We start from the raw sequence: 26,830 nt of genomic DNA, 5'->3' as shown, positions 1-26,830 counted from the left end.
TTGTAAAATATGTAACCTCTCCTAATTTTTGCAATTAATAGGGTATGTCTGCAATTAGCCTGACTTACAGAATGCTACGCTCTTGTCATTAAAAGATGTTTTGTGAAAGTGCTGCTGTTATTATGGAGGCTCAAGAGACCAATCCCTCCTAGAGGGCAAACAGTGGACTCGTAGAAAACAACAGCCATAAATCACTCTGTCAGGTAGCAGAGAGAACAGAAGTGAAACACAGGCACATGAAGGCCATTCATTGTAAACACACCAAGGCAGAATCCTAGTCAGGATTTACTGAACCTGTAATTAATTAAAGTTTCCTTCAAGCTAAATTTTTAATAAACAAGGATTTGTGCTGACAATGAAGAAATAGAACAACACAATTTTATCAACTTACACTGCAACACTTACTAAGTCTCATTTTACTGCATTGGATACTTTTTCAAGGTTGCCTTCACTTTAGGTGCAGTTCTTCCAATCATTCTCAATAATTTAAACATGGTAACAGATCTAATATTGGATACAAAATTTGTAGGTGTGGTATTTATAATTTAAGATATTTTACAATGTTCGTTTCATTAGATTAAGTCATGTCTAAATTTTATTTTTTCTCTGGAAATACACTTCAATTAAATATTTCAGGTCATGCACTGTTACATTAAATTAAAGAAAGTGTACTTGAGAGAGATAAATCCCACTAATGCCAGATTACATAGCAGTTACCTAATTTTGAAATTCTGCACTCTGGCCTTTATCTGATGTTAATGAATAGAGGAACATGTGAGTAGATTGAGTAATTATGAACTTGCATTTTTTTTCAGCACAGTACTTCAGGCCTTTACAATTCAGGGACAGTATTTTCTCCCAACCTTGGGTAATAAATTGATGGTGTTGCTTTGTCTTCACTGGAGCAAATGAGATGTACAAAGAATGGATGAATTTTGGCAAGCACCATTTCTTAAGGCTAAAAGTTTTATGATTTATTCTAAGGATATATCTCTAAGCAAATGCCTTTTGCCTGTTGTTATCTCAACGAACCTACAAGTCTGTTTCTGAAGGTACAAAAACAGGAAAGTTTTTTGGACTGATGCTTAAAGAAATAAAGACTTTTTTTGATAGTATTTTAAAAATATTTAAGAGGACCAGAAATCTGAACTCTTAGGTATTATGTATTAAAAATGATAATTTTCTCTGACAGAAATGGGTGTTAAGACTGAACTTGGAGACAGACTAGTGATAGCTACAAAATTCACTAAACATTCATTTACCTTTGAGGCAAACGTGAAGTCAGAGATAGTATCTAGTCACTTATCCAACCATAGATCATTTGTGAATCAAAAGTGCATTCTTGAGCAGGCTTATCACTATCTCATAACCAACCATTAGGCCTGGGGATCCATAAATTCAACATATAAAACCTCTTTATTATTTCCCTGCCCCAACAAAAAAAATCTAAATGGCACCATGAAGAGGCTTCAAAAGAACACATTATAATGTTTAATAATGTAAAAGTTGCAATAAAAAGAGCTAAAGCACTTAGTACATATTTAACAAGAATGCTGCTTCTTGGAGCATGATACTAATTTTATCTGAGTCTTTAACTCAGAAATAGAGCCTTTGGCTAAAATACAGGTTCCACATGCAATCATGCCAATAACTGTACCTCTGAAATTTATTTTCTTTACATGTAGATTATGTACTCTACTGTGAGTCTAGAAGGTCTAAAATTTTCCATGTGTGAAGCTATCTTCAAGTAGATGGTTTCACAGCTGCAAGCACCATAAACTTGACAATTACCTTTTAGGGCTGCATTGTGTGTCCTGCATTTGACCAGAATAAGGGAATGCAAAGTCACATGTTTACAAACAGTATGTGACTAACATCAGAAGGAATTCTTAACCTCACTGATACCTGTTCTAAAGATTAAGAAATTAAAAGTTCTGCCTTGAACTTAAAAAATACAGTCTCCTGCCACATGTGATATGTTAAACAAGATAAAGTTCATGTTGCCTCTTACATTCTATGGTTTACAAATGCTCATGTGCCAACAGAAGTTTTAAAACAGTAAGACAAGCTCTTAGCACAGAAGGCTTTTTTCCAACACAAATAAAGTTTTTTCTCCTTACCTTCTGTTCTATACCATAAATAAAAAAGCACTTGTGATACACTACATTAGATCTATTTTTTTTTCTCTCATGATTAGAGGTCTCAGAGCACTCAATGTTTACAGATCAGATTTGAGTGTAAACCACAGTAGGAGCTTAATAGCATAAGACAGCACCACAGGACATTTAGCCACAAATGCTAGACTCTGTTCAAACTGAAAGCTGACTTCACAGGGGAAGACTATCACTTAAATCTGGTTCCATCTACTGCTCCAACTTAAGCACATCTATCATCATAAAAGTGCTAAATAATCATCTGTAATCACAAATAATAATAATTAAAAAAAAGAGCAAATTTTACATTTCATCCAAATGCCTTAAACAAGCTCAAAAGTCTTTAGCTGTTGTCTGTTTCTGCTATGAAGTTCTGTCTTGCCTTACAGGACATCTGCCATTGCTCAACCCTCTTTCTCCAAAATTCTCACTCAGTAGTTTTACAATTAATCTTTGCTCCACGGAAATCCCCTGCCCCTCTTTCACAGACTTGTAGAGAGCAAGCTGTGTCTTAGCACAGCCTGCTGCCCAACACCTACAGGGTGAGGTAGTCCTTAAAAATCCATTAAGATCTTCACTGTCTGATGTCCAGTTAGTTTAGAGGTCAGTAATGTTCCTCAACACCTCAACTCAACACTTCTTATAAGCACTCTTGCAGCTCTTAGAGGATGAGGCACTAGGTTCAATTCTCTAAATTTGCTTGAAAGTGCTTATATCTTTAAGTTGTTGAATATGCATTTGAAGGTGACAATGGGAGGGTGAAATCTTGAAAACCTTAGTATTCCTGCAGATGGAAAAAACTGAGTCAGTCTGTCCATTAATTAAGAAACAGCCCAAAATAAGCACAGATGATTTAATTTAGGAAGACGTGCAATCATGTTATTGAGGTCAACAGACTTTTAGGGCTTGAAAACACACCAAGTTAATTGAACAACAGGAAACTATTAGCACATTAGAGTGTGCTACTCCTTTTTTCCCATGTACTGTAACTGCATCAATTACTTCAGAATACGTTTAATCAAGTGCAATTAAGCACCATATAATCTTAATGTTATTACAAGAAATTCAATAAATATTTAAAGAGAAATTTAAAAATGCTTTGCTGAATCCTGAAAAACCATTTAAGCATCTGAAATATAAGGCTAGGGGAAAATAAAAATCAAAGTTTTCCTTGTTTTGTTCCTGCAAAGTACCAAAGTTTAACTTCAGACAAGTCAAGCTTTCCAACGTAAGAAACAGACTAAGAATGTGTATATGAAGAGACTGACAAAGAAAACTGAAAGACAGAAAGGACACTGCTTGAAACAATGAAAACTAACAAAGTAACTCTCATAGTAACTCATTAAAGAAAATGAGACTAAGAGATACCAACTGATAGTGACCAACTGAAGAGAAATTGCCCATGTGTGCAAAACACATTAAATATCAGATCAATGACACAGTGATGCAAAGAAATTCAAGAGAATTTATCAGTGCTAAAGCATTTATCTGGTGTACAAGCAGTCTAGTCATAAACTCCTAGCATTGACCACAGCACAAGGAAAACTCAAGCAAGAAACCTGTTACTATGTTTAATTTGTTCAGGCAATACATTTCTTTATCATAATATACATGTATTCTGTGTCATCACCCTTTTAGTCCAGTTCACTACAAAATCTACACAAGACAATGAACTTTTTGTTCTTTTAATACATTCAGTGAAAGGGCACAAGCTCTTTCCTACACAGAAGCATTAAGCAAAAGGGGATACTTTTTTTTTGGCTAGTGCCAAAAAAAAAAAAAAAAAAGCCTTAGGAATTACAAAATGGATGTCAATCATTACCTTACTCTTTGTATAAGAACCAGTTTCATGGAGCACAGCAACTCTAAATGGAGGCCACCAAGTGTGGAATTCTTTTACCCACTGATGCAACACAGTAGCTGGACAAACAATTACTGTTGGACCCAATCCCTGGTACCTAAAACAGAGTATTCAAGGAAAAAAATCCTTAATGTGAAATAAATAATCTGTATTAAGTGGCTCATTAAAATACACACATATTAAAATTACATACTTTACAGTTTAAGTGGAATATGAAAGCGATGGAAATGAATTGGCAATTTGCTTTCCTGGAAGTCAGTTTTTTAAAGGAAGATGAAGAGAGTACTGCTAAGAGAATCTACTCATTGAACAGTTAATGGATGCATCAAGATAAACAGGAATAGAAAAGCTCCAAACAATAAGGCATAAGGGAACTTCCTTCTGTGATATTACAAATCAGGTTTTAGTGACAGCTGTTTCTATAAGCGAAAAGAAATCATTACAAGCAATTATTTTATTACTTCTGTTATACAGAATGTGTAGCTAGAGTCTCACAAATGGATTTACACACAGGTGTTCTGCTTCATGTTGGTAATATACTGCACTCTCATCATCATAGTTTATTGATAAGACAAGGACTCTAAAGTGGCAGACTATATCATCCATGGAAGTTGAGAGATCTGAGCTTGGCTCAAACTGTCTCATAAGTTTCTTATTGGTAATTATATTACTGTTTCTGAGGAGTTTACTAAAGAGGTCTGAAACAAAGTCATTCTATTTATGAAGTTCAGAGGTGCTCTTAAGGTTGAGAAAGGAAAAAACCCTTGCACACCAGCCAAATAAAAAATACTATTGCCACAAACAAATATCAACAATCCTGTAAGAAATACATTAAGTAGTGGTTACTAGCAGTTATTTTTCAAATATATTTCCTCTTTAAAAAATGGAACAAAATGACTTTGCAAACAAAGGCAACAGCTTCAGTTATCATACACTGATTTGTGTCTATGTACCATCCAAGTGATAACAAATACACAATGCAAAAGATCAGAGTATACATTCAACATCACACACTGATAGCAATAAATGATGTCTCCTAAAGACACCAGCAACACCCTGCTTTAAAAAAACCAAACCTTGTAATGTCTTCAGAAACTGCTGACATGATGAAATAATATTCTTTATTAAAAGCTTATACATATGCAGAACAACAATCTGGATGTTGCTTATTATAAACAAATACTATAACACAACCTTACACGGTCTAACTAAACTCCCTGCAATGCAAAGGGAAGTAAAAGGGAACGTGGAGATGTAAAAAATAGCTTCAACTGTGCTACGAATCCAAATAATCACTGCTACTGCTCTTAAAATTACCTACAACAAAAAAGCCAACTTTCCCAGAACATACTAGTTTCTCATTCTTCATCGGTAGTAACAATATATGTCTGGTTAATCCCCTGGTCAGTATCACACAAGCTCACATGTAAGGTTTACCCAGATTTTTTCCCCCCTCAGCTTACACAAAGAGTTCACACCTCCTTGGATCAATTTTCAGCAACTCCACCCCCCCTCCACTTCGCTGTGTGAAAACTACTCTGTGTCTAGTCTGACTCTAACCACTTTATGTAATAATAATAACATTTTATTATTCTCTTGAGAGCTTTTATTTATTTATATAAAAGAGTCATCTAGCTTCTTCCAGTCGGAGCCGTTTCACAAAACTAAACAAATCATACACTTCTGCCTGCTACACTTAGGAGGCATCCTTCATTCTCCTAATCACTGCAACACTGCAAGATCTGCTCTGCTGCCCATCCAATTTATATTTGCTTTCCTTGAACAAAGGTGGCACTTCAAACATTCGAAACTAAAGTCTTACTAGTGTGCCTTGTACCAAGATAATAATACTGCCCTATTCCAAATATATTGTCATATTTTATTCTGTCCCTTTTTCACAGCTGCACTATACTAATAGCTTATGGTCGATATCATACACGATCGATATATCCAAATCTCTTTCTTCTTCTGTTGCTGCTGGTTTACAAAGTCCAAATACACAAGCATCCTTTATTTGTTGTTATTTAATTGGATGCAATTAGAAGTGCAGCTAAGTTCCTATTCCTGCAACTTACTACCAAGAAAAAGGAAACTGTATTCATGCTATATTTATAATCTTTAAACACACAAAAAATTAGCACAGGAAAACATGTTTCATTATAATCAAATGTTGCCACGGACTCGCAAATCATGTTTTCGAGCTGAAACAATAACTAAACCCTACTTAAAATAAGAGAATGTGGAAGCAAGAGCAACACACTTTTTCTGGGGCAATGGATTTTTATTTACCTAAGCATCATGGAAATTAATCTCTGCCACTTAAAGTAGAGATTGAGCTGTTACGTTTATGTCTCAGTATCCTGAAGAGCACAATGAGTAAATAATCAGTGTATAAACTTCCTGTCAGTTTCTCATCTCACATCTCAAACAAATGAAGGCAAGGCTAGTGAAAGGTTTTTGTTACACACCAAGGTTAAGAGAACCAAGCTAGGCCAGGAGACACTGACAGTGCTGACAACACAACTTTGTCCCCTCTCCGTGCTGGCTGCGCAGTCAGGCTGCCCAGGGAGTCTCCTGCTTATCAGACAACAGTCCTTCAAGCAGAAAAAGGTAACCAGTACCACTGGTCACCAGTATTACTGCCTTCTCAGCCCAGGAGAGGAAACACTTGACTATGAAAGATGAAGGTGTTTGAACTGTTTCCTTACAGCACATGAGCAAAATCAGACCAAGCTTCAGCAATATATTAAACCTTGTTTCCTCCCACGGAATTACTATCATGATGGACTCAAGGACACGCACCAGACACAACATGAAACACAACACGTTATCTTACATGCAGAAAAAATGCTGCAACTCAGAAGGGCAAATCGATTTTGGCCTTTTCAAAGTTTTACTGTAGTTTTGAACTATTTAACAGTGTCAAGAGATGTCCCTGAAGGATTTCCACCAACTCAGTGGTCTCCCAAGTGGGATAGGGAATATAAAATAATCTGTACAGTAGCATCCTTAAGCAGGCAGCCACATAAAAGTAAATCAACTGGCCTGACTGAAGAACCTACAGGGTTTGGGTTTTTTTTAATATTAAGCCTAGAGTAGGAAGTAACCAGACAGAAAATATGAATATTTTCTCTTTAAAGCATTATTTTACAATTCATGTACAAGCTGAACATAATTTAAACATACCTTTATATAAAGGTAGTTATTTTTGTTTAGTACAGTACTATGATAGTTGCTAAATTTTCATGTAGCTATTTACATCAGATAAACAGGGCAACAGAAGTGGAAAAATCAAGCACTATTCATGGATGCATTTACAAATGTGAGGACACAAACAAGTATCTTGCTAGTAATTCCTCCTATGAAGAAGAAATTTTAAAGCATTGTTCAGTAACCAAAGCCCATAAAATATCTTATAAGAAAGGCCAGTCACACTAGCATATGTTTTGAAAAGCAACAACAACAAAAAATCAGAATCAGATAGAAATTCCTCCGTATAAGTTACTGGTTTTACTCTTCCTACTAATTTTTGGCATAGATAATTCTCTGCCCATCAGAAACTCTAACTTTCATTGCAAATCAGCTTGCTACTTCCTGTAAAACATTTACCTGGTGGGTTGCCAGAACAAATATTTTAATGTAAAATTTAATAAATGGAACTAAAGGTATTACATCTAATTTAAAATTCCATATTGTGTAAACTATTGGTATTAATGTAATTGAGTTTGTAAACAATCCATTTGTGGAAGGTAACCTTAGACACTGTATTGACCCAAAATATCTAGCGTGGCTCATCTGCAAAATGAAGCATCAATGCCTGGAATTCATTAAAAGTGTTACATGTTTAATTTTTCCTGCCCTACAGCTCCATTGTCTCGTAAAATTTTTCCTTTGATGTCCCCCACTAAAAGAATTAAAGGAATATTGTAATTGAAATGTCATTAATAATTCACAGGACCCTCCTCCACCAGTAATACATCTGATGAAATATTAATTGAGCTCCACAGACTGACAGTCTGCAGAGAAGCACTTGCCTGTAATTTGAACCACGAGTCCTCATATTGCTGTAGCTCAGACCTGCCAAGAAGGCAATTATCTGAATGGTCTTGCCCAATCCCATCTCGTCTCCCAGAATTCCTCCTGCCTGCTGGCAGTGCAATTCCCAAAGCCACCTAACACCTGTCTGCTGGTACCTAAAACAAGGAAAAAGAAGATGGCAAATGTTTGATAATACAGATCATAACAGAAAGTACTCATGAATTAATCATCTGGCAAGGTTCTCATACCAGTTACTGTAACATGCTGGATGTGTGTTTTACATGAGTGCTGTATTTACTAGGTCATACATTTTTGATGTACTCAGACATTACATGTGACTTTTGTTCTTTATGCAACACTAAAACATTTCTAATTAAACCAACAGTCATTGTAATTAGAGAGAATTTTATTTCATATATATTTTAAGTGCTAAAAGCAACTTGGAAAGTTACTCTTATGAAGCATTATCTTTTCAGAAAAGACAACATGCAAGGGTCTAGTAAATAATATTATTTGGAACATATTCCTTGAACTGAAGGAAAAGGTTGACTTGTAAGGGGTCCAGACTTCATACAACACTACAAAAACTGATCGCATCTGCCAAACCATGCTTTTTTTTTACAAAAATTTGTTTAGTAACAAATTTGTTTAGTTTAGTCTTTTTGAAGAAAAAAGCCAAGACTAAGCAAAAGTGCATGGGATACAGCAGAGCATTATGTGAAAGCATCAGAGCAGTTTCTACTCCCGATCCTTCACTGGAAATCATACAAGCAACAAGGTAAAATACAGTCCACTTAAAAGAACTGGACTAGAAAGCAAGATTTATGACAACTAGCTAAAAAGGTGAAGATAAGATGCTGGGCTGAAAATCACTTTAGGACATGCCTTTTTATAATGACATGAAATAGTGAGACCAGTAGGAATAACATACCATGTGTGGAGGTTAAATTGAAGACAAAAGAATAAATGAAAAATTGTATCTTTGAATCACATTAAAAAAATACTCAAGCATATTTCAGCATCTTAGTACGGTTGCAATTTACAGGAAAAAAAGGTTACTGATAATTTTCTTGACAGCATGCATTTCTGGAGTGCAGAGCACAGCAAAGAACAAAACACTTTTTAAAAAATACGGGTTGTTCATTTTAGGTGATTTCTTGCGTGCATTTCAAAATCCTGTTTCCATCCTTGAACAAATAATATTTAGGATTACTGACAGCTAATGACACTAGTGTCTACAAAGTACTATTAAAAATCAATTTGTGATGAGTTTGGTATGGATTTAGAGAATGCTAAATGGAGACAAACAAATGGCCTGAGTAGTTAAAAAAAGATGATCAAAGAACACATCTAATGGTTCAGACATCACACTATCTGCCTGTGTCTCAAAAGCATTATGCCATGAAGCCCTTAAGAAACCCTTTTATTAGAAATTAATTCACCTTAAAATGCAGCAATCTATAAAACAACTATGAAATGGCTTGCAGGATTAGCTATAATTGGATTAAGATGCTATCATTACTACATGTTATGAAGACAAAACATCTTCTGACAAACATTAAAGAATTAAAGATAACCCTAATTCCAGTCAGAGGTGCTGCCCCAGACAAACGTTCTGTATGTCTTTTCAGAAGACAACCATTCAATAACTTCCTAATATAAATTTGTATTATTTTTTAGGATTACATACAGAGCTTTAAAATTAATTTATAAGCATATTTCTCTCTCTCCTTCCTTCTCCTGAGAAAGTTCCACAGTAGATAATTAGGCTTGTGAAAAATTCTGCTCCATGGTTATATAAAAACATGAAAGATGCAGGTGCTTCCTTGGTATAATCATATAAACATGCATTAACTGTAACTATTCAAAAGTTAAAGGAACACATCCTCCTCCATTTTGGTGGTTATATGGAAAGATAATGAATTCTTTTCAATCTTACACTTTTATTGCACCAATTTTTATGTTGTTATTTTCTTTTTTAATTCCAAAAGTATTCTGGAAGTAAATAAAAGTGCTGCTGGCCTTCCAAAATAGTTCTATTATACTGTATTTCACATGAGCAATCATGCTGTGATGCATCCTTCATAATTCACCACAGCAGATACCAGAATTCAGCTGCACTGCTGCAGAGACAAAACTGTGTTTCAGATTTATCAGGGAAATCACTCACTGGAAGCAAAGTGATGAAGGCTGTTTTCTTTTTCACACAGAGAGCGTTCTCTCAGGCTTAGTGCAGACAGAATAAGGCAATGTTTGCACCTCTGCCCAGCTTTGTTTCACAGCAGCATCAGTGCTATTCCTGCTCAACGTTAGCAAAGCAGACAAGTGTGCACAGAAGAAACACACTGTTCACTTTAACAGGTTTACCAAAGAACAAACCTGAGGGTCTCCTGTTTCCAGCATGAGCTAACATCTTTGGAATTTAACTATGCAGGAAGATCACTTAAAGTGCATGCTACCCATGTCCTTGGGTCAATATACTTCCATGTTTTGTACTAAACTTTCTCAGAACTCAACAGTTTAATGCCTATTGACCATGGGCTTTCCTACACTGGAGATTTCAGCATTTAAGTTACAAGTCAGACAGATCATTCAACTCAATTGATCTTTCTAACCACTTAGGAAGTTTTGCCAACTGACTCATGCTTGCAGGGATACCCTTCATTAGTGAGGCTTGCATCTTCAAGATGAATTTTTAGTGACTGCTCTATTTCATTTCCCTTCGGGTTTCTCAGACCACACATCCGTCCTCAAGATGAATATTTGTGCAGTACCTTCTCATAAACAACTGGAGACCACATATTGGCTCTGCATGGTCCCAGCAACCAAGTCATTAATTCAACCCCATTTCAGAGCTAGTGCTTTCCTTCCGAGGACTACAGGACAACAGTGGTAATTTCTTTGAGGTCAAGACTAAGTGGTTCTCTTGGAAGGGATACCACACACACCCATTATAAACCAGGGCTTTCCACTACAGTAAGATTTCAAGAGAGTTTGCTATTGAAAGAGATGTTTTTCCTGCTGTGTGAAATGTTGCCAACAAAAGTAAATTCAAGCCCATTATGCATGAATTTTAAGGAAGAGATTAGGGATAAAATTAACTGGTCAGCTGCTAACTTGTATTTTTTTTCTTCAGATGAACTAGAAAGCATCACTGGGAACTATGTCTCAAAAAATGGAAATAGAGAACACTTATGTCGAAATCTATAATTAAGCATTAGATAACTAAAGAATGACTTGTAGAGTGTTTTCCACCTACCAAAGAAATTAAGAATTTAGTCTGTATATTTAAAAATTTTACCTGGCAAAATGTTCAAGATTAATTTATAACATGAATTACAAGTAGTTACTTTGAAAAGACTTTTAGTAGCTACTTAAAGTTCTCCACATTTTTTACTGGCATAAAATTTCACTCCACTCAATCAGAGAAACACCATATTTCTTATTTTCTTTTATCACACCTTGCCAATATCTTATGTTTCAAAGTAAAGTTATTCTACCACTCCACACATGAATTAGTAGCAAGCATATATCAATAAAAGAAAGCATTTATAAAAACAGACAAGGAGAGCTCCTCAATTCATAGTTTAGCTAACACATATTTATAATATTCGCATCAGCCAGTTATCACCTGTATTTTCATCTAATTGCATTTTGTGCTCACAATAAGTTAATTTCATTGAAGTTTGATCCTGAAATCTTTTTTAAAGAAAGAATCTTACTGAAACAATTGAAGCAAAAGTTGAGGCATCATTCACTGAAGTAAAAGTTACAGCAAAGGGCATCTGGAACTCACCATGACTATTGCTACAAATATTATTAACAGCATACAGTGGCATAATATTGAAACAAATTACACAATACATACTTAAAAAGCTTTTTGAAGAGAAATCCTGGTACTTTGAAACCTTCTTCAAATTCAACATCACTGTCCTCAGAAAGTTCCTCAGCTGTTTGATGTTCTTTCTTCTCCAAACGTTCTTTTTGCCACTTCCTGAAGTGACACAAGGAATCAAGATTCAGTTATAGCATGGAAAAGATATTGTATGAAAATGACACTGAATTTTGATCAGGTAAAAAACAAAAACACATGCTCTCATGTCATGATTTAAAATAGTAATCTTTTGGAGGAGAGAATTATGCAAGTAAATGCTTGAAATATCTGATATATTAAGATATAAAAGCTAAATGTTTTACAGCTAGTTACAATTTTCTATAGACAAAAAAAAAATAATATAATGGAATCAATAATTAACAGCAGCAAAAAAATTGGCAACTTTAAACTTCTAAATATCCCTCCCTTTGCCCCCCTGACAAAATACTGATAAAGTTTAGGTATTCCAAAGCTATTTTATTAATTTAACCAAAAACTAAATTTAACTTCCTTCCTGTAGAGAAATGTGAAGTAGTGTATAATCTTATACAGAGACTCAGTTGGAAACATCACCATCTTCAGGGGGACATGCTCTAAATCTATAAAGCAGTCATTATTAAGAGAATGAGTTTTATGAGGTTTTGAAATTACAGTGTGATTTGTGGTTTACAGTCTCATCTTATTTGGACTCCAGGCAGCTTAGAGAATTACCTTCCTGCCCCATCATTCCCCCAGTGCTGAAAAAGTACCAAAGGATCTTCAACATTCCAACAAAATGATGAACTTCTGTTTCAGTGACCCAAACCCATCTGCCTCTAATGGTAAAGTGCACTGTAGCTGGCCATGTACTACTCAACCAACAGCACTTCACTGACAATTTGGGTTTTGCTGGAATTCTCTCCTGAAAGTGCCATTTACTGCAGGCACACTGGTTGACAGACTGACAAAATCCCTATAGACACTGGCAAGGTACACAACAGATAAAAACATCCATATACTACTGTTCTGGATGCAGTGCAAAAGCAAACTTCCACTTAATGGTCTCTGCATATTTGGCAAATCTGTTTAAAAACACTTGTGTTAGGAACAAGAGAGCAGGGAAGAAGTTCAACACTTCATGTACAAGCAACACAATCATACTCTTTCTCTTGGAAGAAAGCTAATTATGTGAGGTTTCTACATGGACTTTTCAGCAGTACCTTTTGAGAAAATACTTTATGGAACTAGTCACAAACTGTCTGTCTTTATGGAACTAGTCACAAACTTGGTACCGTTCTATTAACTCAAAATAAACACCACCATCTCCAAATACACACAAGTTACAATCACTGCCAAGAATTAAAGCATTGAAAAACTAAGACAACACAATACTGATCAGGTTTAGAGAGCCAGTTCCACTGAAGCATATTTTGATCTCTTAAGTCAAGATGTCTTCAGAAGCAAAAATAGTGATGGGGAGAAAAAAGAGCATATATGGGGAAAAATTAGATGAACAAAGATAGTCTTCAGTTTACTTTTTAAAACTGATGATTTGCTAATGTTTATATCGGATTCCTCATATTTCATTACAGGAAATCATGAATCCAACTAAATAGTAAAAAAGAACTTACTAAAAATACATGAAGTGCCAGTGTTTTCCTCTTTCATAAACCTATCCTAACAGGAAGGGAAATCTGTATCTTAGACTAACAGTCTGCTAAAAGTTTGCCGTAGAAAAACTACACTCATGGTTTGGAGATATCTAGCAGGTAGATATGATATATTCTAGAGTCACAACATAAAAATACATTTTCATTTCTTTAGTACTACAGTATTATGCTATCAGGAACACAGGGTCTTGCTTTTCTGAGTTCCAGAAAAAGGAATTCAAATCGACAAATGCTGATAGTCATTGCTCCAGACTGTGTCACTGCTGGAACTGAGACATGCTAGAACTTGACTATTTCATCTCACTGGGTTATGACAGGGCTCAAAGCAAGGAAGGAAATTCCTACTTAACACACGAAAATCAAAAAAACTACAGATGACAAAGCTTCCAAAGAGACATCTAGGTAAACAATCCATACTAAACCCAAGCAGGGCAATAATTTGTACATGAGTTTGCTATTAATTTTGTACTCCAAGAGGAATCACCAGCAGCCAGCACTGGAGCGGCAGCCTCCCCTGGGAAGGAGCAGATTGCCCTCTAGTGTGCATCGGGAAAAGTGATCCAGAAACAAGCAAGAGGAAACTCCCAGGTTAACTCGACGCTGTCCAGGAATTTAGGTACTTCACCTCCATATAACTACTACATTTTCTTCAGGAAGTGTGATCGATATTGGGATTTCTCCTAAAATTACACATCTAGAATTTGAACTAATAAACTCTGTACTTAATCTTCCTAAAAAAATTTCCTTTTTACATGCTCTGTTACTTCATTGATGTACTACATTTCTTCCAAATGTCTAGAGGTTTTTAGCCATCAATTAATTACCAGTTTAAAGAAATAGCAGCAACTTGTTACCACAAACAACTTTCAAAGTCTGAATAAGCTATTCAGTTTCTGAAAGGCTGTGAACTTAATGTAACACGCACCATTAAGATATTCTACACTGAAACTTCATTATTTTATTTAGAAAAGTGTGACTATCCAAATGGCTGATGCCATGGGAGGACAAACACTATTTCCAAGACCAAATCAGTCTGTTGGTTAATCTAGCCTTGTACCTTTACCTGGAAGTCAGAGTTTGGAGCGAGAATCAGTGGTGATCATCTTTGACTTAAATACACAGTAACTTACTGTCCATTTGCTCAACATATTCCTTACAGTTAAACATCATTAGTATGCCTAAACAATCAGCAAATACAGGCTTACCAAAGCCTCTTTAAAACAGAAGCATGACTTTTTACAAATCTGTCTTATATTGTCCATTGTCACTGACATAAATACAATTTTATACCTGAAAATGAAGTATGAAAGCCATATATCATACAATTAAATTTCTTCTTAATATAAGAATGTATTCAGATACTAAGCCCATTTCCCACTTACTGCAATACCCTAGAAAGAAATTCTGCACCCAAAACAGTAATGAGCACAATTTGACTTTCTTTTTTTTTAAGTCAGTCAGGAACCAAGCTGAGTATTTAATATAGTTTGCATTTGTGAAGCACAATATGGTTTATATTTTATATAGCTAAGAGTCCCTTACAGATTATTCTAATTTGCTAAATTGACGCATTCAGTATTGCTTTTTTGATCTAACTTTTTATGGTCTATATGGGTGGATTTAATTGGTATGTCCTAACAGATGAAATACATGCAGTTAGTACCACAAGCCTCCATAAGTAAATTAAGACTGATGTAGACAATTACACACTTGAGCTTAGAATGAAAGGTGTACTCGGTGAGTGAGAGAAAATATATCTTCATTTGTGTCCTGGCTTTGTCACTTTAAAGAGCAGTAAGAATGTTTTAAGAAAGTATCTTTCAGAAAAGGTAATATTTAATCCTTTTTTAATTTATAACTGAAACATAGAGAGATTCAGTACTTCAGATACATCAAAGAAAGCTCGCAATGAAAACTGATCTATGAAAACAAATTTAATTTAACATGATTTTTTTCTTTATAAATCAACTGCTTTGTATACTGACAGTCAAAATTTCCTGCTACTCAACTGCCTGGATATCACTGGAGAGGCAAGAAAAGAAGCAGCTTTCCTAGCCTTGCCTCTGTGCACTTGACAGCAAAAGAAGTCAAACAAGTGTGCCCCACAAACGATACAGAATACACAAGAACACACAGATATGGTACTGATCGCCTGTAATATGACATGTAATTCCTTCCTTGAAGCAGCAGGCAGATACATACTGACAACTGCTGCAGGCAGAGTGTACTTAAGGATGCTAAGGTTTGTTCTGACTCCAAGCTGTTACCTCATACTGACACCATACTGATGTCAATAATGCAACATATTAACTACATATAAGCAGAAAAAATTACTTTTTTTACTTATGCTTGGCATTTTAATACATGTAAAGGAAAACTTAATATAAACAAAATCTTGATACTTTGTGGTTTCCCTATCTGCAAAGCTTGAGAATAATACAAAAAAACCTCAAACATGTAGCAGTTTTCTTGCTGAGAAAAAAAAAAAGTTCTATTTCCTACACATTTTATAGGCATTCAAGGTTACTACTCTTTTGTGCTGCTAGGTAAAAGAGGTTGAAAAACAGGTTCATATTCATCCTCTCCATAGTCTTCAAATAAATGGACTGTGCCATGACCTGATGTGCTGGTTTTGGATGAAGTGGAGTTAGTTTTCTTCCCAGTGGCTGGAATGGGGCTGTGTTTTGGATTTGTGCTGAGCACAGGGCTGATGATACAGAGATGTTGTTGTCATTGCTGAGCAGGGCTCACACAGAGCCAAGGCCTTTCCTGCTGCCACGCTGGCGAGGCTGGGGGAGACACAGCCAGGACAGGTCACCCCAGGGACCAAAGGGACATTCCAGACCAGAGGGCACCGTGCTCAGTACAGAAAGTGGGGGAACAAGGAGGAAGGAGGATGGAGTTTGTCTTCCCCAGTCACTTATCTGAGAGAGTGGCTGTGTGTGGCCTGGCTGCTGGCTGGGGTTAAACCACAACATCTGAGCATTCCACTGGGCACGAGGGAACAGGTTTTGATCCCACCAGCTCCAATTTTGAACACTTCTAGATGAAGATGGTTCCTACTGAGTATGACACAGACACTAGTAATATACGTGTTGATGGGGATCAAGTCTCTGATAGGTTCCAGTACCATCCTAGAGACTCACTCCCTAAGCCTCTGAGTTCAGCTGATAATGGCCAGTATGATGGATAGCTGGGAATGACAATATGCTAATTTTTAGTGAACATTTGAATCACCTATAGGTGCATGACAGTATTCTATTTACCTTACTCTCCATAACCCTGAGGTTCCCTGGTACTGTTCACTATTCTAACAAGCTATGAATTCACCTTAGGCATTGACCTCTCAGAACAGAAGATTTTGTTCATCTGCAAGTCTACAAAGCAACATGGCTCCAGTAACAGCAACTAGAGAAAGGCAAAACCCATACAAAAGAAAAAAACCTCAATTCCTGACGGCCTAAGCTGATTCTGCACAGCTAAATTTTACTTTTTCATGTTCCATTGCTGACAGCTTGCTTTGAGTGACTAGACAAACCTCTGGAAGCAGCCTTTAGAAGGACAGGGAAGAGTCAGCTGCTCTCCCACCTGACATTTCCTACAGACAACAGCTCCTGTTTTGACAACAGTCTCTTGTTCCAGAGATGCTCTGCAGTCATGCAGTTAGCTAATTATCATGCTTTAACAACATCAATGCAGTTTCCCCCTGACACAGACCAATCTCTTGAAGCCCCATCTCCAAAAAGTTTTAATGTTAAGGAAACTCATTTTCAGTCTCTAAGAGTGTAGGACTGAATTCATTGCCAAGCACAAGACTAGATGTTCAGAAGAATAAAGTAATCCTGAAGGACTTTCCTCTGCCTCTCTCACGGGTAAAATATACCATAATCTCACCCATTCGTTTGCATTCAAAAGTAAAACTGACATGAAACAAGATATAAATGTAAGCAAATGACAGCATTTCTATAGCATTCTTAATATGTTTCTTAATTCACTACATTTTATTTTCTCATGGCATTTCCCATAATGAAGATTACCTGGGGGTGTCAGCATAAAAACATCAATGTGGACAGCTGCAGCTTAACAGCCACAATAACTGTAGCTATGAAATTTTTAAGAGATGTAGTGTTTTGGTAGCAATTACAGTTATTGATATTTCTAAAATTCATTTAGGCTTTTATTGTAACTTCAGTAACCAAAAGAAATGTAGTCTATGATATGACTTTGCTAAGGATAAATTGTCACAATCTTAACGTTATTAAAAAACGTTTTTAAAAAACGTTTTTGAATTAATTTAAACTGTGAGTCATATTAAAACTTTCAATCAAAATAAATTACTCTTGATGAAAACACTGAATTAAAAATGATTTAATATTGGTCTACTTTAAATGTGAAGAATACAGTTTTACTCAATAAAACAGTAAATATTTTACTGATTAAGAACAATTAATTTTTGTTAATGCATCCAATAAAAAACATATTTCTTTTTGACCCTTTGGACATTGTTCAGATTAGCCTCTTGCTGAAATTTCTATTCAAGAGCAATAAACTACACTTTAATTTTGAAAAGCAACATCCTGGGATTGCAAACCTATTGCTTTGTATCAGTTCCTGATCTGCCTTTGTAACCTGGGATGTGAAAGTGAAGTTGGGCTCTTCCTCCATGAGATTTTCTACAACTGAGAGCACTTCTGCTACCAGAAGATACCTCTTCCTCCACAGCAACTCATGCTCTCAGCACAGGAGAGATGGTGTTTATACCTCTAGTTCTTGATTTCCTCTCTGACACAGCATCATTTAAATCTGTAAGATTTTATATTTCCATAGAAGTGTAAAACTTGAGCCTCCCAAGCATTAATCAAGCTCCTGTGCTAAGGTTTACCACTAGCATCAATCACCCTTCACTGACATTTCTAATATATGTTCTTTCTTTCACTCTAGAGAAGCTGTTTTCAAGTTTCATGATTTTCTAGAGGACTATATAACTACCTGAAAGATATTCAGTAAATGTAACTAATTAAAAGTACACATGCCATCAACAAGCTGAAGTTTATAACATGAAGCTCAACCCCTATACTAGAAAAGAGACAACATGCCTGATCACCAACACATAGTTTATACAAATTTCATAAATCACAGATTAGACCAGGTGATATATGAATAAGGACCTATAACAAGAAAAATTTAACAGCAAAGTTCTTGTAATTAAGCTCCATGTCTGAATCCTTCTGGAAAGCTATGTATGATCCTTCTGACTACCTAATTTCTCTTACTTCAACACACTCCCTAGCAATCTATAATAGACATTGTCCTTTGCATGTTTAAAATACTGATTTATTAGTATTACTATAAAAATGTCTAGGACTAACCTTAGTCTCTGTTTATAATAGTCCACATCTCCATCATCTCTCCATCGTCTCACTTTGTGCTTCCCAGGTGTATGCTCCTCCTCCTCCTCAGAGCTTGGAACAAAGTCAGCATCATCTTCAGCTTCTTTAAAACCCTTCTTCGCCAACTGTTTTCTTTTTCTTGATAAACTCTTAAGTTCATAATCAGAATCATTCTCAGCAAGAGAAGACGCCTGTTCTTCTTCCTCCTCTGGTGCTTCTGGATCAAATAGCTCCTCATCAGGTACATACTCAGACTCCCCACTATCATCCTCTTGCTCATGCCTGAACTTCTTGGTCTCAAGATACTTCTTTTCTTTTGGAATCCTGGCCTTGGAATGAATATGAAGGGCATGCTTCTGAAGCTCTCTCAAGTGTTTTTTTAAGCGCTTATCTGTTTTTGAGAGGGCTTTACCACGTTTTTCCTCTGTGACAGCTGCAGGAGCTACACACTGAACATTTTTGGCTTGTGCTTTCTTCTTTGCTCCTTTGTGACGGGATAACTTCTTTCTTTCAAATGACAGCTTAGCTTGGTCTGCTAAGTACTTCTCAAAATCAGATGCTTCATTTAGTCTCAACTGTCGTGCCTTCCTCTCGGGCTTCTGAGGTATCTTAGTTCCAAATGGAGTCATCTGACCAGTTCGGATGAGCTCTGCCCACTCTGTCTCCTGAGCAGGCATAAGCATACTGCCAAGGGAGGATGGGCCAGGCTCTACAACAAAAGTCAGAATACACAGGATGCCTTTAATGCCTTCTGTATAACTAACACATAGGAACAAAAGTGTTACACGTACTATCAAAATGCAAATAACACCACACAGCAGCAAGAACTACCATAAAATTACAATTCCCAATGATACATGAACTCTAATGTACCACCTATGTGGTCAATTCCACCCATGTCACTATGTTCAGTACAAGAAACACTGCACTGAACTGTCTTCCCCTTTCAATTTTAGTACTGATATTTCAGCCCTACTAATAAGCTTGAAATTTGACATTTTGATTACCACACCAGAACAGACAAAAACCTCACAAAACACAGATTGTCCACCCAGACTGTCTTACTAGCCTACAGTACTAATATGAAGATTATGACTCTTAAAGTCAGATCAGCTGCACAGCAGTCTGCCATAAAAGAGCACTTTTAGGAGCACAGTTACTATATACAAACTGTAACTGGTGTTTGAAACCAAAGAAAAAGAAAAGCTCTTTAATTCAGCAAGGTGAAGGGGAATTCTGGCCTGAAATCTATTATTAGGGCCCAGAATTTCAAAATAAGTCTATCAGAATTGCCAGCACAGCTTTAAATGTCCCATTTTAAAGCACTGTATCTATCATACATTTAATGAGTAACAACAGTGCATCAGGCATGAAAACCTTTCATCTCCACTCCTTCCTACTGGAACTGCTCCATTTCTTCTGTTGGGCTTCACTCACTTCAGGCACACTGGGTGCCTGAGTTTTGCTGCATGAGCCCTTCAAAGAAAATAGGATTTAAGACACTTTTCTAGCGAGAAAAGTCAGCTGAGGCTTTGACTCCTTTAAGTGTTGTTGATCAGGATAGAAGTAGCAGCTCTGCATGATGGGAATCTACTCCAGCCCCATGTGCAAGGGTCAAACAGCACAAAGTTTTTTCACCTCTGCAAATAACAATATAACCCAAAGGTGATGCACAGACACCAGTGGGACACAAACTTGCCCTGCAGAATGCTGCAGGTTACTGCGGCCAAGCTCAGTTTGCAGAGAGCAAAGAGAAAGAACACCTAGTAAAACACTAAGGCAACATATACCCTGCTCTGGAAGAAACCTTATCTTTAATTTCAAAAATCACACTGCAGCCTGAAAAGCACTTCCCCCTTTCCATTTCTAGTGATACTTCCCAACAGTAAGAAAAATCAATTTTGTTAATGCTGATTGATAGCATCCAGCATATAAAATGTAATTCAATCATGATGTTAGTCATCTTTATCAAATTAGCTGTGAAAAAAATGTTAGGATTTCCAATTTATTAAGCCCAATACTCTAATGTGCCTCAGCCATCCCTACACAGCTGAACACAGATTAACATCCATTTTTTAAAACTTCCCACATGAATATGCCAAGATTTGCAAAGCTGCAGGTGTACAGAACAAGTGTTCTTAACTCTCTTTGAAAGTCAACCACTGCAATTTATTTCCTTACTGGCAAAAATCTTACAAACCAGCTTCAAACAAAAAAAAAAAGGCATTACATTAAAATAGAGCAGAACTTTCAGCCTTTTCTTACACATACCTTCATCTTCCTCATATTCAATCTCATTTGCTTCATCAGCAAACTCTGTTAAACCAAGTATTCCTTGCAGGCGTTTTTGTTTTGCTTTTATCTTCTTCAGCTGTTGCTCCTTCAACAAGAATTATGTAAGAAATTTTATTTTTAATTTGCTTTATAAACTTGCTAACCTTTTAAACAACACTTCAATAAAATAAAAAGTGAAATGACTTCAAAAGATCAATGTTACAGATTATGTAAGAAGTATAGTTTATTACTGCAATGAAAATCATTCTTAGCTAATACTTCTTCTGTTACACCTTTTTTCTGATTGTAATATCCTCAACAGTATATCTAGTTGTGATGGTATGAGTCCTTGATGTTGCTAGCTTTCCTTTGTGAAACAAAACATTACAACCAGTAAAACAAAGTGACAGGCAATGTAACCTTCACATTTGTAACTCTGTGCTTTGGAAGTACTTCCTCACCTAGAAAGGCACACACCTCAGTAAAAACCAAATCCATTGCAAAATTAAGGTTATTAAGACCATTTTTATGTCTTATGATTTTCAAAAGGAGATTTTTTTCTTTCACTTCAAAGATGGTTAACAACAAACTTGCAAGGAGCTCTGAACTTCCCCTGAAGTAACATGTGTAAATCTCTCCAAGCAGTATGAAAACATGCAGAACGATGATGCAGAGTGATCATTCTGTAATGGTAAGCCTGGTTTAACACATTCCTTCTTACTACTTCCAGCTACTTTTACCAGTCCTTTGCCACTGCTCTGTACTGTCCCCATCACTCTCTTAATTGGCTAAATTATGAGCATGGTATTATCTGGGTTGCTGAAATAAGTAAGGTTAAAAAACTACAAGTGAATGAGTCAGTGGCAAATGACCTAAGACTGGCCTTCTGAGGGCAAAGGACAGTAAGTTTCACAGTCAGGTTTATCACTAGAGAAAGTATTAGGGTGAATTTCCAGCACAGTGAGCTGATCAAGGTGCCACATTCCTGAGCAGTAGAAGTTTCTCTTTTCTCAAATCTCTTTCCTATTCACAGCTGTAAAGGTCTATTGCTCACATTACCCCGATGCCAGCTGGATTGCTCTACAGCTCCCTTAACTCACTGCTCTGGCAGAAAAAAGCTGCAGCAGTTTCTGACAAATCAATGAGTTAAAGGGGCTCACTAAAGAAAGAGAGAAACTGTACTGAGAAGATACAGCTAATGAAAGAGGGTTAAGGAAAAGAACACAGGGAAGGAATAACCATGAGACCTGAGATTTAGTTAAACTACTGAATCATGCCCCAATAAGGCTTTGTCAATTCTTCAAATACTATTGTGAGGGTTTTAATTAAATTAATGCAAATCAATCTTCTGAACAGGTCCTGGACCTTCAGTTTTATATCTTGTTTCAAAACTTAAATTAAAAAAAATCATCACTTTAAATTAGTATGAAACCATTCCAAAGGAAAGGAACACCAATTCTAGATTGACTCTGAACTATATAATTAAGAATTATATCACAAAAAACAAACCTTAAGAAAAAGTACAAACTAAGTATTGTAAACAGGAAATTATTGTAATCCAATTACCTTGTTATATTTTTGCCTTTTTACAGAATCTAGCTGTCTGTTAATATTTTTGTTGTCAGCAGCTTGAGGTGAAAGGTCCTCAATAATTTTATTTATATGTCTCAGAGATGTTGTACATGATCTGAAAAAATTAAAAAATAGTAAGATTACAATGAATTGGTAAATTCTAGAAAAAAAACCAGCACATTCTTGATTCAGACAATTTAAAATTTCCAGGAGATTTAGCATAAGACTTAAAAAGGTCCAAAGATAAGGTTCTAAATAAGCATAATATATTTAAACAACACCAGAAATACGAAATACTTTAAAAAGTTGTACATCATTAAATATTTTTAAACTAAATTTTGCTAATAGTAACAAAAAATTCCAGAGGAACATAAACTGAACAAACAGTGTAGTATTTAGTACTCAAAAGTTACAAGTCTGATGATGACAAGCAAGAGTGGTTGTTTTCACTATTCAAGGTAAACAAAACACAAACTCAAAATCTAAATGGAAAACTCCACATTTTCATTTTCTAGAATTGTTTTAATGGTTTGATGCCATTATATAAGGAAAATCATTTGCAAGGAAGGAGGAACTGCCCCACCATCAAAACCAACAAAACTAGGTTTGTTAATTCCTATATCAGAATACTTCATAAGGATACACAAATTAGAATCTCAAAGCATTAGGAAAAAAGTCAAAGACAGCTGTTCACAAGACCTGCAAAGCAGGTCTATTTATTCCCCCTCTGTGCAAAGAAAAGCACTAAGGAAGCCTCAGCTGTTGCCAGGGAGGAAATCTTTGGGCCACATTTACTTTCAGCTCTAATGTGAATTCTACCACTGTTATCCTTCCTAGGAGATATATTCTGCCAGCTCCCCAGCAATCACTGCCATCCTCACTTCTCCATTCTCTTTTGACATTTTTGAACCATCCCCTTTCCTTCTCACTCTCCAGTTGTGCTGCTTTGCAGTCCACCATCCTCCTGCACATCTCCTAATTTTGGCTCTTGCTTCCTTGGCCCTCTCTTGTCAAGAGAGAGTCTCTTGACACTCTCTTCTTCCACAAAACTTTAATTAACAGCACTTTGGCATTTAAACGGGATTTAACTTCAAACATTTTAATTCTCCTTTTTCTGCTTAAATTTTTGTGTGTATTATAGAATCATACAGCTTCTACCATGAACCCTGTGCCAACTACTCCAAAAACACTTCTTGCCTGATTTTTTCTCTAGTCATGCATTCACTGTGCTACAGGACTTTAAGCAATTCTATCATCCTTTACTCATGTCTAAGTTTTGTTAGTCCCTGTGCTCAAAGTCAGCTACAGCTGTTAATTTTCTCAAAAATCCACTTTCAGATTCTCACATTACATCTCACGCAGACAAGGCTCTGCAAATCTGCATAAACCATTTGCATCCCCTCATGTAAATCTGGTTTTATGACTTGAAGTGAAAGGTGAAAATAGAGGGACAAGAAAAATCACAGGATGTTGAAAGAAAAACAGGAAAACAAACTAATTAACAGTGCTGTGCACCACTCCTTCAATAAGCACATACTCTAATTGTAGTGGCTATGCTGCTCCATTCTTTCTCTCAATACCACCTTACTCATTATGTTCTTCTGCTCCACAACACCTGAAATTAGATTTCAGTGTTGTAAACTTATGTAATTTCACATCTCCACACCCAAACTGGAAAATTAATGAAGTGTATACAATTGAGACCTACAGCATTCTTGAGCACTAAAATAAACCACCATTAACACAATACAGTGGAACATACACAGGTAGAATAATTTACCTGCAATAGTTCATACAGTACAATTAGAATAGAAACAGAAAGGGAGATCAAAATTTGAAAGATTACTGGCTCCTATTCCTCAAAGTCTTCTACTATCAATAGTATTAATGTTACTGAAACATTTGATTCTTTTAAGGTATCATTAAGCACTTCTCACAAACACTTGTGATGAGGCTGTTCTGGTTGTAGGACATTTGTGAGATGGAGCCATCCAAGTTACAGAAGGAACATAACTCAGAGCAGATGACCCCACAAAACAGACAGAATTGAGGAAGTGACACTTTTTCTGACTGTAACTTTGAATAACAGAATGTAATGCCATTCTCCACTGCCCAGAAAACAGATGCATCCTAGTGAGGTAGGAGACAAAGCAGAAAAAGGAGATGCACTCTACTCTGCTGCCTTGATGCATGACTAGATTAATCAAATAAGAGCAATGATGCATTGTCTGATGTGAAAAATATTTTCTTCATTTTTAAAAGGTGTGTGACTCCAAAGAGTACATGTGATCAAGCACTTTCAAAACATCTTTTCCTCTTTAAGATTTTAAAAACATCAGATACCAAGTCTCATTAGATTGTCAGTAGCAGAAAGGAACAGTAAGAAAAAACACAATTTACCTTAAATCCTCCAGTACTGACTCATATTCTTTTGAAGCATTGGCTATTTTTGCTGCTTTATTGGCTTCGTTAATTGCATTATCTACTTGCTGAAGAACTCCTTGCTCCAACACATCCTGGTCATAGACATCAACTCCTAAATCTTTGAGCTCAGCAGCGTGTGCACTACATGAGACAGACTGGATCTGCTGCCTGTTGATCTGTAGAAGGGGATGTCCTCTTCTGGGCACCTCCAAAGGAACAGCCATGGAAGTGGAAGCCTGGCAGTCAGAGCTGGGAATGCCGATACTATTACCTGCAGCACCATTGTCACAAATGCCATTTTCCTGTTCAGTTCCCAAGCCCTCGTCATTATGCAGGCAATCACTGCTTGAAGTAGCAGCAGACTCTTGTTCTTGGACACTGTCTGGCAGCTGACTCTTGTGTGTTGGCATCCTCTGCTCAAAGGCAACAAAGGAGAAGCATATTACCATAAGGACACCCACACGTACAAAGCTTCTCATGAAGTCTGTGTCCCCCCAAAAAGTAAACAAACCAATAAACATGTTTATGATAAATTCTTGTTTCAAAACACCTGGTAGTCCACTTCTCCATCAGTCCTCTTGCAGAGACATCTCCACACCAACTTCCACAATCAAAAGAGTGGCCAAAACCTCTCACAGACAACTATGTTCAACCTGCCTGGAAGTCGTTGATGTGAAAACAAATAAGATATGAGTAAAAATTACTCTCCTTGCCAGACAGTGAACTCAGTCTTGTGTGTAAATGGTCATGCTCCAGAGGACTGTGACACAACAACAACATATGCAACTTAACATACCCAAACCCCAAAAACACAACTTTTGGAAACAGGTCAAGGCTTGCCTCTGAAAGCACTAATGAGTGTAGCTGGCCGTAAACTTAGTTTGACAATTCCGCTTTAAAGTGGAGCACAGAGCACCTCAGTTCTCATGAGATTAATGCCGAACTGACTTACAAAGGCAAGCCTGGAGCTGGAGCATCCAGCAACCTCTCCCAGCACGGCAGCCCACGGATCCCAGTCGCACCTCGCGGTTTTCTCCCACCCGCCCGGAACGCGGCCGCACAGGGCTCGGTGCTGCATTCAGGCAACAGGTACCGCACCCCGCCCGGCTCGGCCCGGCCCTGCGGGGAGCCTCTGCCCCGCCTGCCCCAGGCGCTGCTCGGGCAAAACCGGAGCTGCACCCACCTCTGCGTGCGAGCGAGCGCTGGGCTGGGACGCGGCTGCCGCCGAAGGTTGTCTCCGCGGGCAAGGCGGGACTCGGCTTCGAGCGGGCTGTGCCCGAGCCGCGGCCCCGCAGCGCAGCGGGAGCGGCACCGCCGGGCCGGGCCGGGCCGGGCCGCGCTGCTCCCACCGGCACGGCTCCCTCCGGCACGGCCTCGCACTGCGCCTGCGCGGCCGCGCCGCGCGTCACTTCCGCCCGGCGGGGCCGGCGCCGTGAGGGCATCGGCGGTGACAGCAGCAGGGGTGACGCCTGTGCCGGGGTGACGCCTGTCCCGGGGTCATATCTGTGCCGGGGTCACATCGGTCCCGGGGTCACATCTGTCCCGGGTCCCGCCGCCTCCTCTGCCTGTTTGCCCCATCCTTCTGTTTTCGATTT

At 37.3% G+C, this 26,830-nt stretch overlaps 1 protein-coding gene across 2 annotated transcripts in view; it reads right to left on the bottom strand.

The window, feature by feature from the left end:
* Nucleotides 1-26,627, bottom strand: part of ERCC6 (ERCC excision repair 6, chromatin remodeling factor) — a 43,347-nt gene extending 16,720 nt beyond the window's left edge. Inside the window, exons 1-8 of one of the 2 annotated variants that reach the window (XM_063405694.1) lie at nucleotides 26,419-26,627; nucleotides 25,212-25,648; nucleotides 22,806-22,926; nucleotides 21,237-21,345; nucleotides 18,945-19,674; nucleotides 11,921-12,046; nucleotides 8,049-8,207; nucleotides 3,976-4,111 (exon numbers count right to left, since the gene is read on the bottom strand). In XM_063405694.1, the coding sequence (XP_063261764.1) occupies nucleotides 3,976-4,111; nucleotides 8,049-8,207; nucleotides 11,921-12,046; nucleotides 18,945-19,674; nucleotides 21,237-21,345; nucleotides 22,806-22,926; nucleotides 25,212-25,645 (1,815 nt within the window). In that variant the 5' untranslated portion in view covers nucleotides 25,646-25,648; nucleotides 26,419-26,627. Of the gene's footprint in view, nucleotides 1-3,975; nucleotides 4,112-8,048; nucleotides 8,208-11,920; nucleotides 12,047-18,944; nucleotides 19,675-21,236; nucleotides 21,346-22,805; nucleotides 22,927-25,211; nucleotides 25,715-26,418 lie in introns of those variants that run through there. The other variant, XM_063405693.1, reaches the window with a different exon arrangement.
* Between the last annotated feature and the right edge of the window lie 203 nt (nucleotides 26,628-26,830).

This window comes from Prinia subflava, chromosome 9, assembly GCF_021018805.1.
Source record: "Prinia subflava isolate CZ2003 ecotype Zambia chromosome 9, Cam_Psub_1.2, whole genome shotgun sequence".
Classification (NCBI taxonomy): Eukaryota; Metazoa; Chordata; class Aves; order Passeriformes; family Cisticolidae; genus Prinia; species Prinia subflava.
This window is presented reverse-complemented; position numbering and strand designations above follow the sequence as displayed.